General features: G+C 34.6%; 6 protein-coding genes across 6 annotated transcripts; 3 read left to right on the top strand and 3 right to left on the bottom strand.

Annotated features, from left to right (window-relative positions):
- Window positions 1-312: 312 nt before the first annotated feature.
- Window positions 313-5,091, top strand: RO3G_15573 (uncharacterized protein; the record flags this gene model as incomplete). Its single annotated transcript, XM_067670157.1, has 1 exon — window positions 313-5,091. The coding sequence occupies one exon, from the start codon at window positions 313-315 to the stop codon at window positions 5,089-5,091; it is 4,779 nt and encodes a 1,592-aa protein (XP_067526258.1).
- An 856-nt stretch (window positions 5,092-5,947) lies between these two features.
- RO3G_15572 (uncharacterized protein) lies at window positions 5,948-8,554 on the bottom strand (the record flags this gene model as incomplete). Its single annotated transcript, XM_067670156.1, has 12 exons — window positions 5,948-6,085; window positions 6,156-6,295; window positions 6,386-6,624; window positions 6,693-6,815; window positions 6,868-6,980; window positions 7,098-7,207; window positions 7,339-7,435; window positions 7,508-7,660; window positions 7,845-7,871; window positions 7,978-8,018; window positions 8,166-8,386; window positions 8,541-8,554. The coding sequence occupies 12 exons, from the start codon at window positions 8,552-8,554 to the stop codon at window positions 5,948-5,950; spliced, it is 1,416 nt and encodes a 471-aa protein (XP_067526257.1).
- A 762-nt stretch (window positions 8,555-9,316) lies between these two features.
- RO3G_15571 (uncharacterized protein) lies at window positions 9,317-9,649 on the bottom strand (the record flags this gene model as incomplete). Its single annotated transcript, XM_067670155.1, has 1 exon — window positions 9,317-9,649. One exon carries the CDS (start codon window positions 9,647-9,649, stop codon window positions 9,317-9,319), a length of 333 nt encoding a protein of 110 aa, XP_067526256.1.
- A 4,266-nt stretch (window positions 9,650-13,915) lies between these two features.
- RO3G_15570 (uncharacterized protein) lies at window positions 13,916-14,981 on the top strand (the record flags this gene model as incomplete). The annotated part of the gene is made up of 3 exons (XM_067670154.1): window positions 13,916-13,927; window positions 14,119-14,392; window positions 14,446-14,981. The coding sequence occupies 3 exons, from the start codon at window positions 13,916-13,918 to the stop codon at window positions 14,979-14,981; spliced, it is 822 nt and encodes a 273-aa protein (XP_067526255.1).
- A 197-nt stretch (window positions 14,982-15,178) lies between these two features.
- RO3G_15569 (uncharacterized protein) lies at window positions 15,179-15,469 on the bottom strand (the record flags this gene model as incomplete). Its single annotated transcript, XM_067670153.1, has 2 exons — window positions 15,179-15,233; window positions 15,264-15,469. 2 exons carry the CDS (start codon window positions 15,467-15,469, stop codon window positions 15,179-15,181), a joined length of 261 nt encoding a protein of 86 aa, XP_067526254.1.
- Window positions 15,470-15,763: 294 nt separating this feature from the next.
- On the top strand, window positions 15,764-17,345 carry RO3G_15568 (uncharacterized protein; the record flags this gene model as incomplete). The annotated part of the gene is made up of 3 exons (XM_067670152.1): window positions 15,764-16,318; window positions 16,400-17,237; window positions 17,326-17,345. 3 exons carry the CDS (start codon window positions 15,764-15,766, stop codon window positions 17,343-17,345), a joined length of 1,413 nt encoding a protein of 470 aa, XP_067526253.1.
- Window positions 17,346-17,562: the final 217 nt, after the last annotated feature.

The raw sequence follows: 17,562 nt of genomic DNA, 5'->3' as shown, positions 1-17,562 counted from the left end.
CTCAATGCAAGTTTTTAATATAACTCCGGATGCAATGCGACATAAAAACAAATCTACTTAAGAAATAATTATAAAACAGCCCACTTGCATAACCTGGAACAGATCTTTACATTAAAGTTTATTCACGATAGATCTTCAGTTATAATTAATTAAGCCTCCATGAAAAGAATATAAATACCAGATATTACAATATTAAATAAAAATATAGAACTTTTTTCAGTCTCGTTGAATTTTATAGTCTTTTTTATTCTTACGAGATAACACATTTTTTTCAACGAATTCTAAATTTTATTGCTCTATCAATTTTCTAAAATGGCCGCTCAAAATAACTTACCTATGGAAATCAACACCATCAACAACGCTCAAGATGTTAGCCCTATGGTTCCTGCTGATATCCGTTCTTCATCAAGTCAAGAAGCAACTGAACCGGTTTTACCTTACCAAAACGATGCTGACATGATGGAGACAGCTGATGATAGTCTCCTGGGTATTGGTAACACTGATTCCTTGACTATACTTCGCCAGCAACTTCAAGAAGTATCACAAAGGTTTGCTAGAGGCGTATCAAACCATTTACCTATGGATCAACTGGAAAGCCTTCGCAATGAAGCATCACACATTGCAAACTGTATCAAGTACCTTTTGGAAGTTCAAACCTATTGCGACCCTCCCAAGATTGAAACAACTCAACAATCCATTAACCAGTCGTCAAACCGCTTTGATCATTTCATTCCCAATGATCTTCCTACATGGCAATGGGTTGGTAATGTGTGGAGAACGGACGTAGAGGTTCATGATTCAGTAGAAGATCTCCTGGACACATTTACATTAATTGTAAGTTCCAACGGACTTGCAATCGATCAACACTGGATGCGCTTGGTTCCAATCAAAATGAATAGAGACCAAAGATCCTGGTTTAATGAGGTACTAAAAGGTCGAAGCTTGAACTGGGATGAGGCTAGGTCTATCATCATCAATACGTACGCCACCCAAGATGTCGCTCAGACGCTAAGCAGTATTGATCAACTCTTGACCATCAAAATGCAGCAAAACGAGTCGATCGAGGCTTTTACTGACCGATTCCAAAGAATCAGACGCGCAGCAAAATGGCAAGATGATATTAGAACTGCTGCCTTGTTCAAACGTGCTTTGCCTCTCGCCTTATATAAGGAAGTGTCCCGCTCCTTGCTAAACTTACCTTTGAATCAGCAAGACTCTGTTTGTAAGGTGTCTGCCAAGGCTCGTACTGTGATCTCCTCAAATATTTGCAATGATGAAGCCATGGCTGCTGGTGTTACAAAACGTAACATCACAACTCAATCGCCTGCGAACCCAATTTCGTTTGTGAGTGGTGCTGACAAGTCGATGCACAATCCCAAAAATGCTAGTGGTCCAAGCAAGCAAGGCCAACCTCAATTCAAGCCCAAATCAAAATGTCTTGTTCATGGTAATGGTAATCATACCACTGAACAGTGTAAAGTCCTCAAAAGGATTGCCACTGCCAATACCGCCACTACTGCCACTACTGCCACCAACGTCACTCCACAAGCATCAAATACAAAGAAAAATTGTTACAAATGTTCGGCCAACGTACCATGGAGTCCTGACCATGCAGCTACATGCAGCAGAGATAAAGTCAAGAGGTTCAATGGACCAACTAAAGCTTTCCGTTCTGCTCGTTTCTCTGGTTCTCACAATCGAAGTAAACATTTACCTGCCGCTGTCAACTTGAATGATCAAGAGCACAGCCACGGCAGTATGGACATAGATCTTAGTAGCTTGCCTACAAACTATGACTGTAAGAAAAAAACTAGCAAACAGAATGAAGTGAAAACTAACCATTCTTTGTATGTACCTATCACCATAGAAAACATCGACACCTTTGCCCTTGTGGACTCTGGTGCTTCTTTTAGCTCGATAGATATTGCATTCGCTAATAAAAATAACATTAATATAAATAATAACGTTTCTGGTTCTATTATTTTTGCTACAAACGATAATAAGAGTAAACGTTTTGGTACAACTTCTAAAGCTTTAAGCTTAATTTATGGTGATAACGATGATACTCTCATTCACACATCACATATTTTCGAAGTTCTTCCACTTTCCTTTGATACGGATGCTGTCATTGGTTTAGATTTGATGCCTAAATTAAATATTTTGATAACAAATTTAGCTGTAAAGCATCCAAACAAAAAACCTGCTGCAAAAGAAGAAATCGATGATACTCCTGAACCAAACAATTCCCCTTATGGTACCACTGATCAACAAATAAATTTTATGGCGGCAGTTAAATCCGATCTCGATCAAAATGCACAGATACCAAAGAATAGTTTTTGCACAGTACCTGAATCAATTATTCATCTTGATACAGAAAAGAACAAAACAGCCTATCGATCACCTTACCGTATTCCACTCAAACTGATGCCAGTAATGCGAGAATGTGTTGATACATGGTTAAAAGATGAAGTAATTGAATATGCTCCACCAAGTTCAGAATGGAATTCTCCTCTCACTTTGGCACCCAAAAAGGATTTACAAGGGAATCTCACAGGTTATAGACCATGCCTAGATCCTCGTCTGCTGAATTCTATTTTGATATCTAATGATAAACAACCTATACCCAAAATTGATGAAATTTTTGATCAACTTCAAGGTTCAACTATTTTCACTACTTTAGACTTACGACAAGCTTTTCATCGCTTCCAAATATACAAACCTGATCGTGTCAAAACAACCTTCACATTTCAAGGTCAACAATACATGTTCAAAGGTTGCCCATTTGGTCTCAAGCATATTGCTTCACGTTATCAAAGAGTTATCAATTCTATCCTAGCTGATGTTCCTCATGCTCTTGCATTTGTGGATGATATTATCATTTTTTCTAAATCTTATGAAGAACATATTACTCATGTACAAAATGTCATCAAGAAGCTCACCAATGTTAACTTAATCCTGAATGTTGACAAATGTCACTTTGCTCAAACATCGGTTTACCTACTTGGTTTTTGTGTTGATGCCAAAGGATCTCGACTCGATCCACGCAAGGTTACAAACGCACTTTCTTGGGAAAAGCCATCCACAGGGAAAGATATTCAACGCTTCTTAGGGTTGGTAAACTACTTTAGGAAATACTTGCCCAATCTATCCGAAGTTACAGCTCCATTGGATAAATTGCGTTTTGAAGGCAAACTCACCAGCAAAGTTTGGGGTCAAGAACAAGACGATGCATTCACAAAAATTAAACAGCTACTTGCTTCTGCTCCAGTCTTATATCATCCTGATCTCAGTGAACCATTCTATGTTGCAACAGATGCCAGCAATTATTCCATTGGTGCTGTTCTCTACCAGATCATTGATAAGCAAATCCGTCATCTTGGTTTCATGGCCCGTGCTTTGTCTACATCTGAAAAAAATTACTCAACTACTAAACGAGAACTACTTGCTATTGTTTTCGCTCTCAAGAAGTTTCATCCATTTTTATGGGGTAATCCGTTCACTCTTTATACGGATCACAAGGCCCTTACTTACATTCACACTCAACCTGTCGCCAATTCTATGATGATACAATGGTTAGACACAATATTGGATTATGACTTCAAAATCATACACAGACCTGGTATTCAAAATGTACTACCAGATATGTTATCGCGTCTTTTCGAATCCGAAAGAACGCTGGTGGGGGATAAAAACCAACATAAAACCTGGATCACACCTCAAGTAGCTAATTCCAAAAACACAAATATGACTACTCGCATGATGATGCCTGATGATCTTGTAACCCCAGCACCAGAAGAACGGCAAGAATTATTACTCAAAACCCATCTTGAAGGACACAGAGGCTCACAAGCAATGGTTACCACTCTACACAGTGAAGGAATCCATTGGACAAACTTAAAGCAAGATGCATTAGATTGTATCAACAGCTGCCCTGATTGTCAAAAGTTTAATGTTGCCAAACATGGATATCATCCATTATCGTCAATCTATGCTGATGCACCCTGGGATCATATCTGTATCGATACTGCCGGACCTATGACTACATCAATTCAAGGAAACAATTACATTCTAGTTGTAGTAGACGTATTCACAAGATTTTGCGTACTCAAAGCAATGCCTGATAAATCTTCACATACCATCGCACTCGCATTAAGAAGCATATTATCACTTTTCGGTCGTCCAAAAATTATCCAAAGCGACAATGGAACTGAATATGTCAATGATATCATCCGCAAATACACTGAAGTTTCTGGTATCGATCATCGTCTTATAACAGCATATCACCCTCGAAGCAATGGTATTGCAGAACGTTGGGTTGGAAAGACAAAGAATATAATATATAAAAGACTTCAAGGCAAGAATGATGACTGGGACTTATACCTTGATAGTACCCAAGAAGCTCTAAATAACACGCCAACTGCCTTACACGACACAAGACCATTTTCACTGATGTTTGCTAGACGTCCAAATCAATTCAAGGACTATAGTGACGTGTCAATTCCTACAAACTATAATGAAACAAGAAAACAGTTTAATGGACACATTACGAAATTTAATAACACTGTTTTACCAGCTATTCGCGAGAAAATCAAAACTTCTCAAACTGCTGCCGAAAACAAGTTTAACAAATCTCATCGAATTATCAAGGAAATACCATCTGGTAGTCAAGTCATGATCAAGAATATAAACCGAACTGCAAAAACAGATCCACTCTACATTGGAAATTATACAATTGTCAGAAAGAACCAAGGAGGAAGCTATATCCTAGTTGATGGTACTGGCGCACTTTTACCTCGAAATATTCCACCTTCGCATATCAAAGTAATATCAGAAGAACAATCTGAGGTATATGATGTCGAAGCCGTAATTGACCACAAAGGCACTCCTGGTAACTGGTTATACTTGGTACGTTGGAAAGGCTATGATGCGAAAGATGATACTTGGGAACCTGAAAAACACTTTCACGACAACAGACCGATACTAAAATACTGGAATCGTCGAAATGGACAACATAATGTTGAACCTAATTCAAGTGAAAAAAGACCAAGAAAAACTCATGACAATTCAAGCCGTAAAAGAGCAAGAAATTAACCGTGACTGCAATTCATCTTATTACGTATTATCTCAACGCCTTACGCTACCTTTCAATAAATCAAAAACTTCCAATAATCCAATCTACAATGTCAATTTACATTCTATCCACAGTTCATTCACAAGTAGAATCGTCAACATAAAAAACCTTTCACATGTTGCTACCTATACATTCTTATAACATGCACTTACGAATTACATTATTGCCGTAACATATTGCTTTGCTCAATATTACGCAACAGAGAACTTCACTTACACTCTTCTTTACAATTGAACACTCATGAATCTAAATCCAGAAGTAGTTATGACCTGGAAGGGGGCAATGTCGTATTCCAACATACTTTAAACATGATTCATATTCAATTTATAAGAAATTAGAGTAGTGAATGCTTTACAAAGATTTATTACAGTCTTTTCTCTATTATTCGGTCATAACTAATTCCACTCCTTTAACTCAATGCAAGTTTTTAATATAACTCCGGATGCAATGCGACATAAAAACAAATCTACTTAAGAAATAATTATAAAACAGCCCACTTGCATAACCTGGAACAGATCTTTACATTAAAGTTTATTCACGATAGATCTTCAGTTATAATTAATTAAGCCTCCATGAAAAGAATATAAATACCAGATATTACAATATTAAATAAAAATATAGAACTTTTTTCAGTCTCGTTGAATTTTATAGTCTTTTTTATTCTTACGAGATAACACAATAATATAATAAAAAATGCATACATTTACAGAGCGAGAGGGAGGGAGAATGTATATTAAATATGCATATATGCTACATTGTTTTTATTTTATAAAAAATAAATAAATAAATACCATGATTTGGAGGAGGTTGCATAAATCATGTACTTGGACGAAGTTTCTTCAACGTTGGGGTTGATCCTGCTGATTTTCTTTTATCAACATGCTCACGCTTCTTTCCAAGTGAGTGTTCTCTTTCTATCTTTTCAATTGCTCTTGCTGTATCTAATGCGATATTCTAAAAGTAAATGTTATATAAGGGTGTATTAAAATTAGTATCACTTCGATTATGAAAATAAAAACTTCACCTTCACTTGCATAAGACCAGTAAACAATGCAGGAAAATGGCCAAGTTCAGAGAGTTTTTCAATAACGTTGTATTCCCCTAACTGAATCATTCGAAATACACCACTTTTAGTATTCATTGCATATGTGGATACTTGTTTTCCTAATTTGTTAAATTACATTAGAGTACATTAAAACGCGAACAGGGGAAATATAATACTATTTCCACTTTTTTTTATAAAAAAATAGTTACCTTCAATCAATATGCCAACAACAGAGGCATCATCTACACCAATGTTCAATATCTCATCCAACATATCACGTATTTCAATACCAAGTTTAACGAAATCTGATATGTCTCCACGTCCTACTTTCGAAGGTGGTTTGATCTCACATGTTGCTAGCTTAAACTTCTTTATCCATGGTTTGACATAAGCAAACCAATCCGGTTTATACTGGGAATCATTTGTATTTATCAAGATAATATTTGCCCTGTTATTGATAAAGTGTGAAAAAAAGTTAATGATTTTCGTAAAATAAAAAAAAAATATTGTTATTACCATGGTTGGTAGAAGTGGTTATCAACCGAGAAAATATTATCAAAGAAGCAATTAATGTAGTTTTTGATAAACGTATCTTCACCAGTTTCATTAGCATCTACTTCTTTTGTTAAACGGGGCACCCTAAGCTAATTTTCAATATTTTTATAAGTGCATATGATGAAATTAAACTTACAGTTCAAAAAATATAAAGCTTGCAATCAAATCATTTGTATCTTTAGACTTTGTAGCGTCAGTGATGATTTCATTGCATTTATTTTTCATCTCCATCCATCCAACTCTAAGCTTCTATAATCGGCAAAGTCATTAATGTATATTAGCATTATAAATCGTTGCTATTTCTTTTCATTTTCCTTTTTTTTTTTTTAAAAAAAAAAGGAAAATGAAAGAGAAACTTCTACTTACTCTCAGTGTGTTGGACCAAACCAACAGGTTGGTTGATGGGATGGGCGCAGCAGAATAAAGATTATTTAACTCATTTTTTTTACCAATACACGAGTTGATTGGGGCATGTACTTTGTTACAGAGTCATTAGTTGATAGCATAAAAGGGAAAATTAAATATAAAGATCTAACAATGTATAATATCAGTGTGCCAATAATATTTTCCTAAAGTATTTTCTTTTCATTTATAGCTTACAATATACGTATGTCCCGTATGTTCCCCTGTGTGGCTGTGAGGTGGGATGATGTGGCTCGAAACTGCTTTAACTCTTGACAAATATTAACATCATCAATAGTCAACTAAAAAATAGAACAAAGTTTATTCAATATCAATTGTAATTTAAGTATAGTTACTCATAGCTGTATACTTACCTCTTCTTCTTCCTCACAGTCTGGCCAATCAGGAATGTATTCATACATGTGTTTATATGTTCTTGTCGGATGATAATCATCACTTAAAAATGATCCATTTACATCGCTATTATCAGGTAAGGATGTAGATTGACAAACTATACTGAATTCATCCTAAAAGAGTTATTTCATTAGTAAAATGCTGCCTTCAAAACTTAATTTATCAATTATATTAGTTACTTCAACATGATTGTGAGTGGCAGTTGTAGTATTGGTTACTTCGATATTAGGCTGAGTCGGAGGTATTATCGGTTAGATATCTAGTTATGGCCTATATCGTCCCAAATACGTTACTTACCACATCCATACTACTTCTTGGCTTCAGCTAGAATAAATTATCAGCATACAGTAGCCGCTCTATTTAAGGGTGTTCGATTTAAGAGTGTATATCTAAAGAACGGCATAGGTCCCCAGCATAAATACCACTATACCACTATTCTATTTGAGGGTGCAACGCAAATATTTTTTACCACTAAATAGAAAATTTTTTATAAGTGATGGTTTTTTGGAGTACTTTAGCAATAAATTTTTTACTTTGTAAAATAAGATTGAAGATCTGTTTGTTCTTTTGACTTAATTAATTCAGCCAATCTCATTCGAATTCGGCGGTGTAATTTACGATCAAAATCATCCAAAGGAACTTCATACATGAGAATAGTTTCATAGGCTTCTCTCAACCGTTTTTTACACTCTACTATATCGACACACTGCTCATCTTGCTCTGTATTATCATTTTCTTCTGTTTTATCTATGTTGCCTTCTGCCGTTTCTTCATTATTAGTAGTGCTTGTTGTATAACGTACTATCATCTCGCTTTCATCTGCTTCAAGGTTCAACTGGCTAACATCAGTAATTTTGTTGTCAAAGTTCCTGGGGAGATCTAGGAGCATTCCATTTATTGTTTCTGATTTTACTTTAAGTCATGTATTAGCTAGAGAAAACATAGCCTGAGCTTGATCCATTTTGTAAACATTCAGATTATCCAACTTTTTACTGATATAAAGACATAAAGCACGGTCGTACTACTGGGCTTGGAAGCGTGCCTTAAAGTTGTCAACAATTCCTGTGTCTACAAAATATGAATGAGAAAACTGTAAAATAAAAAGACAGCTTATATAGCATTTTACCAACAAATAATAGGCTACCTGCATCAAGAGCCTGTAGCTTGCTAGTCGTGTTTGCTGGGAGAAATATCAATTTAATATTGTTGAGCGGAATTCTTATTTTATGAACGGACGCATTATTCAAAAGAAGAGCAATTTTTCGATTCTGTCTTCCAAAGGCAACATTTAACTTTTTCACGTATGTTGTCATCCAAGCATTAGTAGAATAATGATATTCATTTTCATGTTTTTTTTTCCAGTTGCAGTCATGGATAACAAATTAGCTCTTGCTTTAAAACATTTGGGGCTCTTGTGTTGTCCGATAACAATTGGTTGCCCTTTGTAAGTCCCATCCGAGTTACAGAGCAATCCAACTGTCAGACGAGTTTTACTTTTTTTAGGCCACCAGCGACTCGGAACATATGGTTCTTCTTGGTGGTTGCTGGTAATGTAAGTCTGTTTCATCAACGTTCATGATATCTACAGGATCATATGGCTCAAGAATTTCTTCTATCTTCCTCAATTCGTTCTGAATGTTTTAAGAAGTGATGTCTACGAAGGCACTTTCACCATGCATTGGCCTGCATTTTACTCCAATTCGTTTAAAAAGTTTGGTAAGCCATCCAGAAGAAAATAAAATTTCTTTTTCAAGAATTCTATACTTTACTCAACCAACATGTCTTACATATTGAAGGATTGAGTCTCGATTGACTGGCAGATTGCTATTGTTCATGCCTGCAACAAACTTTACTACTTCATCAAGTTGAGGATAGCGTGTTGTTTTTAGACTTTTGCCATTATTGACAACATTGATATTACTATATAACATTTCAGCATTTTTGAGAATGTTTGATAGAGTCTGCTGGGCAAGTGGTTGATCTAAATTGAATTTCTTCATAGCCCATTCACCTAATTCTGTTTGATTAAGCTGGCCAGTAGCATTTTGATCCAAAAGCTCAATTTTTGAGAAAGAAAGGCGCACACGTTTATTACTAGACATTTTTTATAGATCGAATCTAAACAAAGAAAATAAATTTATTACGTCATATTTACTCCCATCAAAATTATTTTGAGTCTTGGACTCGTATATTATCCTTCCAGCAACTTTGATCAAGTCTTAAGCAAGTTTTGATTTGTTAATGTCCTTACACAATTACCAAATCTATACCAACCGACAGTGGCCTATGTGGAAACATGTTGTACAAAACATTATAATGCAGCTACAATACATATTAAGTGAGTTCAATTTTTTAACAGTTACGAATTTCGATTTAAGGGTATGTTCTATTTAAGGGTGGATATTCCAAAAATTTTGGCCACCCTTAAATAGAGCGGCTACTGTATGATTGAAGCAGTTGATAGCTATGCCATATTCCATTTGTGGCCGAACAATTTGAGCATAAAATCGAGAGCATAGGAGCTTAGAGAATCCAGATGGGTTTACCCCATTAGAAGATAGGACATTCATCGTAGACATGGCTTTGAAAATATTGCTTTGAACAAGCTTCTTAGGATCAAGGTAGCCGCCTGGTTTGAAGGGTATCCCTAGGTAAGTAAAAGTTGTCGCTTGCGGTAGAACTTGGCCATAGAGACATTTATTTTTGACTTGAGGCCGATTATTTTTGAGAAAACGCCAATTTCTATAAGTTTGACTGTATCTTACAGAAAATAACTATGTTTACAACAGATGGCACTTGCTAAAGTACCTAAAGATTAGAAGAACGCTTACAATAGAAGATACCAAGCCACTCACTCAATAAGATATAAATACCTACCTTCAATTAGGATAATTTTTACTTTAACTTAAACTGAAATAAAGATCAGTCTCAAAAAGTACTCGCACTGTTTCTCGATCATTGTTTCTACTTCTTCCTTAATTATTCTTACCATTATACAACAATACATTCATAAAATTTTATCAATAAATGCAAAACATTGTATAATTAAATAATTGAGTTATATAAAAAGCAAAGAAAGTTCATCTCGATAAAAGTAGTATGTATATTGTCTTTTTTTTTTTTTTTTTTTTTTTTTTTTTTTTTTTTTTTTTTTTTTTGCCTCACGAAGCTTGCCGCAGCAGCCCATTACGAATGGTCGATTTCTCCCAAAGCATAGCATAAGTTTGAAGTCCTTGTAATGAGCTGAGGTGACAGCCAGTATCCTTTATTTGTTATGACCGTATTTATACCCTTTTCATCAAGATTTCATATCATCTTTTCAAACATATTTTAATTAATTACAGTTGGAGACTGAGGAAGAATAGAGTTTAATGTAAAGTTATATTTCCGATCATGCAAATGGGCTGCTTATATTTATTTATTAATTTGATCTTACTTTTCATTTATGCTTTGTAATTTCAGAAACTATTTAAAACAATTTGTAGCGAGTTAAGGAAGTAGCATTAGTAATGACCAAACAGTACATATAAAAAGGTTGTCTTTGTTATACATTCATTGCTCTGATTTGGTTATTCGAATATGCATCATGTTTAAAATGAGTCGGAATACTACTGGATGTCAAAGTATTTCATGTTGAAGTATACAAATGATTCGCTTCATATGAAAGAGAAGATCATTCCGGTTTGATAGGATGTACACAAATAAGTGAGCTTTCACCTAATACTGAAATATAAACGCTGTTAATTGGGTGTGGTGCTTCTCATTCATGGCAGTAGGGTGAGTGTGTTATTTGCATTTTTTCAATCTTTCCTTGGTGGATCTTATTATTATCAAATCAAAGCGATGTAATAGTAATGTGAGTTATTGATTATAAAGCCTTACTTTTGCCATTCAACATGTTTATTTTTGAGCATTTGCCAATTATCTGTTTGAGATGGTGCAAAATGAGGATAAGGAAGAAGGTAAAGTATTTTAGACTGATTTTATTCTTATGTGTAAGAACAATATAAAAACCTTTTGAAAATACTCTTTCTATTTTTATATGGCTGCAGTTTCTTTTCTATGGTTAACTTACTTATTCCATGCTTTTGATATGCATTTTTCAATTTCTACAGTATCCATTTTATAAATACTTATTGATAAATCCCTATTACTACTAAATATGAATTTACTCAAACAAGCTACATACACAGTTTTGCTATTGTATTGTTTATTTTATCTTGTCTTTCGCTTGCATTTATTGGCAGTTTTTTTCTTTGCTACAAATAAAAATTGTAATAAAAAAAGTATCATGTACCAAAGAATATTTAATTCTTAGTAGTAGACTCAATGACCTATAGAAAAAAACTAGTTCCTATTTTTGTCCAAAAAAAGGGATATCGAGAATCTTTGATGATAAGCTTAATATTTGAGTCTGCTAAAATATTTTTGAAATGATAGCTTGATCTGATATTTACTGGAATTTCTATGAAAGTTAAAAATTCAAAGCGTGCTTTATTGGTTTCCAACAATAGTAAATAAAATTTAAGGATAAAAAGGTCAAGTCTAAAGATGAATTCAATTCTCAAACTTTAAAATTAACAGACTGCCACTATTTGAAAAGTTTATCTAGCTTTTCATGCCCATTTTCAATTATTTTATTAGAATGTTACTTGAAAAGAGTATTTTTAGGCATGAATGGGATCGAAAAAAGAAATAAAAAGCAACGAGTTGCTGATTCAGTAGGACAACAAACGGAACGGGTTGAAATGATTTTTTGGTGACTCATGTATCACAGTATGCTTTTATGATCAGTTAAAGGATGAATGATTATCATTTATTGTGAACTAAATGTATTATGAAGTGAACAAGGTCACATACAACTTGTGTACAACATAACACAATTTTTCAGTCACCGCGTGGTGTCTCAATTCGTTTGTCTCTTTTATTCAATAGTTTTTAGGCTTGTTTTACTCTACAAGGATCAAACAAGCTTTAAATTGATGAAAATAAAGACAATAAAAACTACTATGTATATTTTCCTTTAGAAAAAACTCAAACAACCATGTTCATCCTTTCAGTTTGTCTTTAAACTGGATTGTTTACTGTCATACAACGCGTCAGAGATGTAATTTGCTGACAAAGTAGTGATACATTTAGTCAAACAAAGATGATAATAAGTATGAAATAATTACTTGATGATGAAATTGCTTTTTATACTCTTTTTAATGTTTCTTGCATCATGGATAACATACTTCATTGAATAAAGAAATTTCAGTATTCTAGTTGATTGGAGTGCTTTGTCATTTTGGCATACAGTCATGACAATTTTCTACTTTGCCTAAATTGATATGAATTTCAATTTAATCTCTCGATTGAGCATTGATCCTATTAAACGATAAAAGGAGAATGAAATACTTTTCTTATTTATTATTGTATAAAAGAGTAAGAGTACAGTTGTAGTTTTACCTTTAGTATACATGCTTACTTTATAAAAACGAGAAAGATAAGCATTATTGGCTTGTCTTTATTAAAATAAAAGTTGAAAATAAAGATAAAGTGAAGTAAAATGATGAATTGATAAATTTGAGTTTAAAGCAAGTGCTGTGTGTATCAATGCATTAAGTGACAGCTTATTTTGAATACAATGGCTATAAAGAGATGAAGTAAAAGATGAAATAATTTAAAAATAAAGGGGGAATCGCGTGGGACCTATTTTAGTTCAATTGAAGGCAAATAGTTTGCAGTAGTTTTCATACAAGACGATGCTATCTATTTTAAATCATAAGCATAGATAATTCATCTTCTTTCAAATAACAGCAGTCCTTTGTCACTCTAAGGAATCTATCTCTTTAATATACTCACTTTTATCCAAGTTCTCGATTCATTTTAATTGATTCTGAATTTTCCTTTGTATTCCCAATTTTTGATATCGTGTAACACTCATTTTTAAATTCAGTATAAAAGCATCCGATCCAATACAGAAATCATTGTTACTTTTTCCTTTCAAAAAAAAAAAAAAAAGGAAGGGGAGCACCAAACTATTTCTCGGCTTTTTTCTTTCTTTTTTTTTTTCATTCTTTTTTTCATTCTTTTCTTTTTCCTTTTTTTTCCCTTTTTTGAAAAATATTCTTTATATAAAGAAATGTACTTTCTATTTTTTTGTTGCATATTATTATTATTATTGAATCAAGTCAGTACTATTTCACTATTTTTAGATAAAAGACAAGGTAAAATATAATAAATCAAAAAATAAACTTTAGTTTTATTTATTCTTTTATTTAAGCTATTGCATCGAGATCTTGTTTATTTAATCAAAATAATACAGTATCAATATGTTCACCAACATCTTCTTCTATTTGGTATAATAATACAATATATGAAATTACATGGAAATACAAGTAAGAAGACAAAAAAAAAAAAAAAAAAAAAAAAAACTCTATTGTTTTATAAAAGATGTTGATAATTTTATATAAAAAAGTAATCCGTTATTTAATGCATACGTAAGTACGTTTTCTCCTTAAAAAGAAGGATAAAGATGAAATGTATGAAAAAATCGAGAAAAAAGAAAAACTAATGCACAATTCTTTAGAATGAAGTGGATCTCTATCTGCTCTATTCACCCAACACGACCGGTGATTATACATCTGTCAAGACCTGGACCAATTTAGAGAAATCAATTGGGATCTTGGTACCACTTGTAGATGATTCATGGTATCCAGAGACACTACAAGACAATTCGCCTAATGTCAGTTGGACAATGTATTTTTATTTAGTAGGCGCTGGTTATGATATTCAAACGGATCTTGCAAAGATACCCTCTGGTCAAAATCAATTTCCTCCTCCTCAATCATTCACCTTAATACGTAAATAGTCTCTTTTTTTTTTTTATTGATATCATCTTATTTTTTATTATTAGAGAATGCACACAATACCAGTCAAATAATATCCAACAGTACACATCATGATCCACCTGTCAGTTCACAGACACCACTTCCTACAGATAATGATGGCAACAGCAACAGTGGATTACCAGGTTGGGCTATTGCAGTGATTTGTATTGTTTCAGTGTTATTTTTAGCAGCCTTGGTAGCGTTATTTTGGGTGTTGAGAAGATACAAGAATAGAAATCAGAATCAATTAAATGCAGTAGCAGCAGGTGAGCATGTCAATGATGAAAAATTATTGGTTCCAGATCATGTCGCTCTTACTTCCGCTGCTGCTCCCACAGCCACACGCGATATATCATCCAGTCAACAACTACCACCACCAACACAAACAAGAGAAAATGAAAAACCAGGACTGCAACCAGCGTTGGGTTTACATAGTGAAGCCCATCATTCCAGTAGCATCTTATCCTCAACAGATGCACTTATGATTGCAGACACTTTTAGACAATTTATGAGAAAACCAGAATGGAATGAAGACCTCGAATTGAATGAAAAGAAAGAATAAACAATAACATTTGACAATGACAAAGGAAACGCAATTGCTAAAAACTGAGAAGTAAAAAGTAAATTAGAATTAGAATTATCTTTGAATTATTATTTTTCCCCTTACAATTATTCATGACATTTGCTGATCCTTAAAGTTCTTTTTTATACATCATTCAAACTCTTATTTTTTCATCATCTGTTTTTTTTTGATTTCGTTCAAGATGAATACGTGATTGTAAAACTTACAAATAGTTTCAATGCACTATTTGGCCTAGTTATTTGTTTCCTTTAATCATGCTACACTTGAAGGCTATGCATGATTATTACACTGTAGAGTACAAGGAGTGCTGGCATTTGTATTTGACTCTTTTTTTTTTGTTCTACCTTCGTCATGAATTCCAAGTAACAAACAGGATATAAATCTAACAAAAATACAATGGCGGTTGATAAAGCGTTTGTTGGAGGTATTGACATTTTTGAAAACCATCCTTTGGCAAATGAGATCATGCTGTTCTTAATTTAGCAGTAACTACTGCAGCTTATACACTGACGAGATGTTCTCTTGTTGTCCCTTTAATATTTTTATCCAACACAGAAAGTTAGTTTTTTCCTTGCACACTTGTTTTTGAAAGATCAAATGCAAATGAATAGCTGTTTTTATTGTATGAAAACGGATAAACCATACTCCCTGTTTTTCTACGTCATCGTCGAATTCTATTTTTTTTTTGTTCATACGCATTATTTCTTTTTTTGTGTATATATTTTTCTTTTATTTTAAAAAAAGAAAGAAAAAAAAAAAAGATGAGATTGATTCCCACAGAGATTGTTTTACATATTTTAAAGGCATTAGATAATGAAGAGGATTTGGTTCAATGCATATATGTTTGCAAACAGTGGAGTTATCATGCACTAGAACAACTTTGGTACAGACCCAACATCACCCGCTCACCTCGCTGCCTATCCTTTTTCACAACGTTACAGCTCACACATCATACCTTTCCTTATACCACATTTATTCGCAGAATCAATTTGGCACCACTTGCCTCGCTTGTGAATGATTCACACATTACAAAACTAGCTAAATGCCAACGACTGGAACGACTGACGCTTGCCAACTGTTTTTATTTGACCGATGTAGGTCTGTGTAGTCTGATTGATGTCAAGACTGGCATTGGTCCAGAATTGATTTCACTTGATTTGACCGATGTGTTGAATGTTACGGATAAAACCTTGTTAAAGGTGGCAATATGTTGTCCAAGACTTCAAGGCTTAAATCTAAGTATGAGTCGACCTCACTTTGATATTACTGATGTTGGTGTTGTAGCACTAGCACAACAATGCCCAGAGTTAAAGAGAGTAAGTGATAAAGGGACCTTTTTTTTTTTTGCATGGTCAATTGGGGAGGACTAAGTCTATTTTTTTTTTTCTTTTTTTCAGATTAAACTCAATAACTGTGTGACGATTACCGAAAAATCATCCATTGCTTTAGCACTGAACTGTCCTCATCTGGTTGAAGTGGATTTAATGAATTGTGGAGTGACAGATCGTACGCTGCATGCGTTGTTTGACCACTGCCGTGATCTACGCGAGCTCCGTCTGAACCAATGCGACGCGGCCGAAAGCCTACTCACCGATCGTGTGCTGATCCAGTCCGCACTGGCCTCACAACCCAATTACTATGAACAACTGCGACTGGTCGACTTTACGGGCGTGTCCTCGATCGTGGACCACTCACTGGCCATCCTGGTCGAAGCCGCGCCTCGTATTCGGAGTCTGGTACTCAACAAATGCTTCAAGGTCACAGACGAAGGCGTGCTCTCTGTCTGTCAGCTCGGCAAGTTTCTGCACTATCTCCACCTCGGTCACTGTTCTCAACTGACCGACCGGTCCATCACACGGCTTGCGGCAGAATGCAGTCGTATTCGGTATCTGGATCTCGCTTGCTGTATTGACATCACGGACAAATCGGTTGTCGAGCTCGCAAAGCACTTGACCAAGCTCAAACGCATCGGACTCGTCAAGTGCTCCAATATTACCGATGCCGCCATCCAGGCCCTCTCAGTTCATTCAATCAACATCGAGCGTGTTCACCTCAGTTACTGCGTCAAGCTGACCGCTCCAGCTATCGCTCGCTTACTGCATCGATGCAAGTATCTAAACCATCTTAGTTTGACACATGTACCTGCATTTTTAAGAGAAGACTATCAACAGTTCTGCAGATCGGCCCCGGTTGAGTTCACAGAGTTACAAAGGCAGACCTTTTGCGTCTATAGTGGTAAAGGGGTGCAGGATATCAGAAAATATCTCACGTACTTTTATGGTTAAAGATATACCCAAACATTTATTTTTTTTTATTGACATAGTCGGAGAACGAACTACTTAATAAAATACATTTTTTTTTGAAACAATCCCAACCTTTCCTCTCTCTCTCTTTTTTTTTGTATCCATCCATCCATCCATTCATACATCATGGGAGGTAAGTGATAGAAAGAAAGGCCAATGACCAGTGACTGATTTGTTTTGCCTTCAGCCTATAAAAGATCCTGGAAAAATTTGCTAGAAAGAACCAACCTAAGGTTTCTAGGTCTCTACTTCATGTT

The sequence above is a fragment of the Rhizopus delemar genome, genomic scaffold (genome assembly GCF_000149305.1).
Source record: "Rhizopus delemar RA 99-880 supercont3.16 genomic scaffold, whole genome shotgun sequence".
Lineage (NCBI taxonomy): Eukaryota > Fungi > Mucoromycota > Mucoromycetes > Mucorales > Rhizopodaceae > Rhizopus > Rhizopus delemar.
This window is presented reverse-complemented; position numbering and strand designations above follow the sequence as displayed.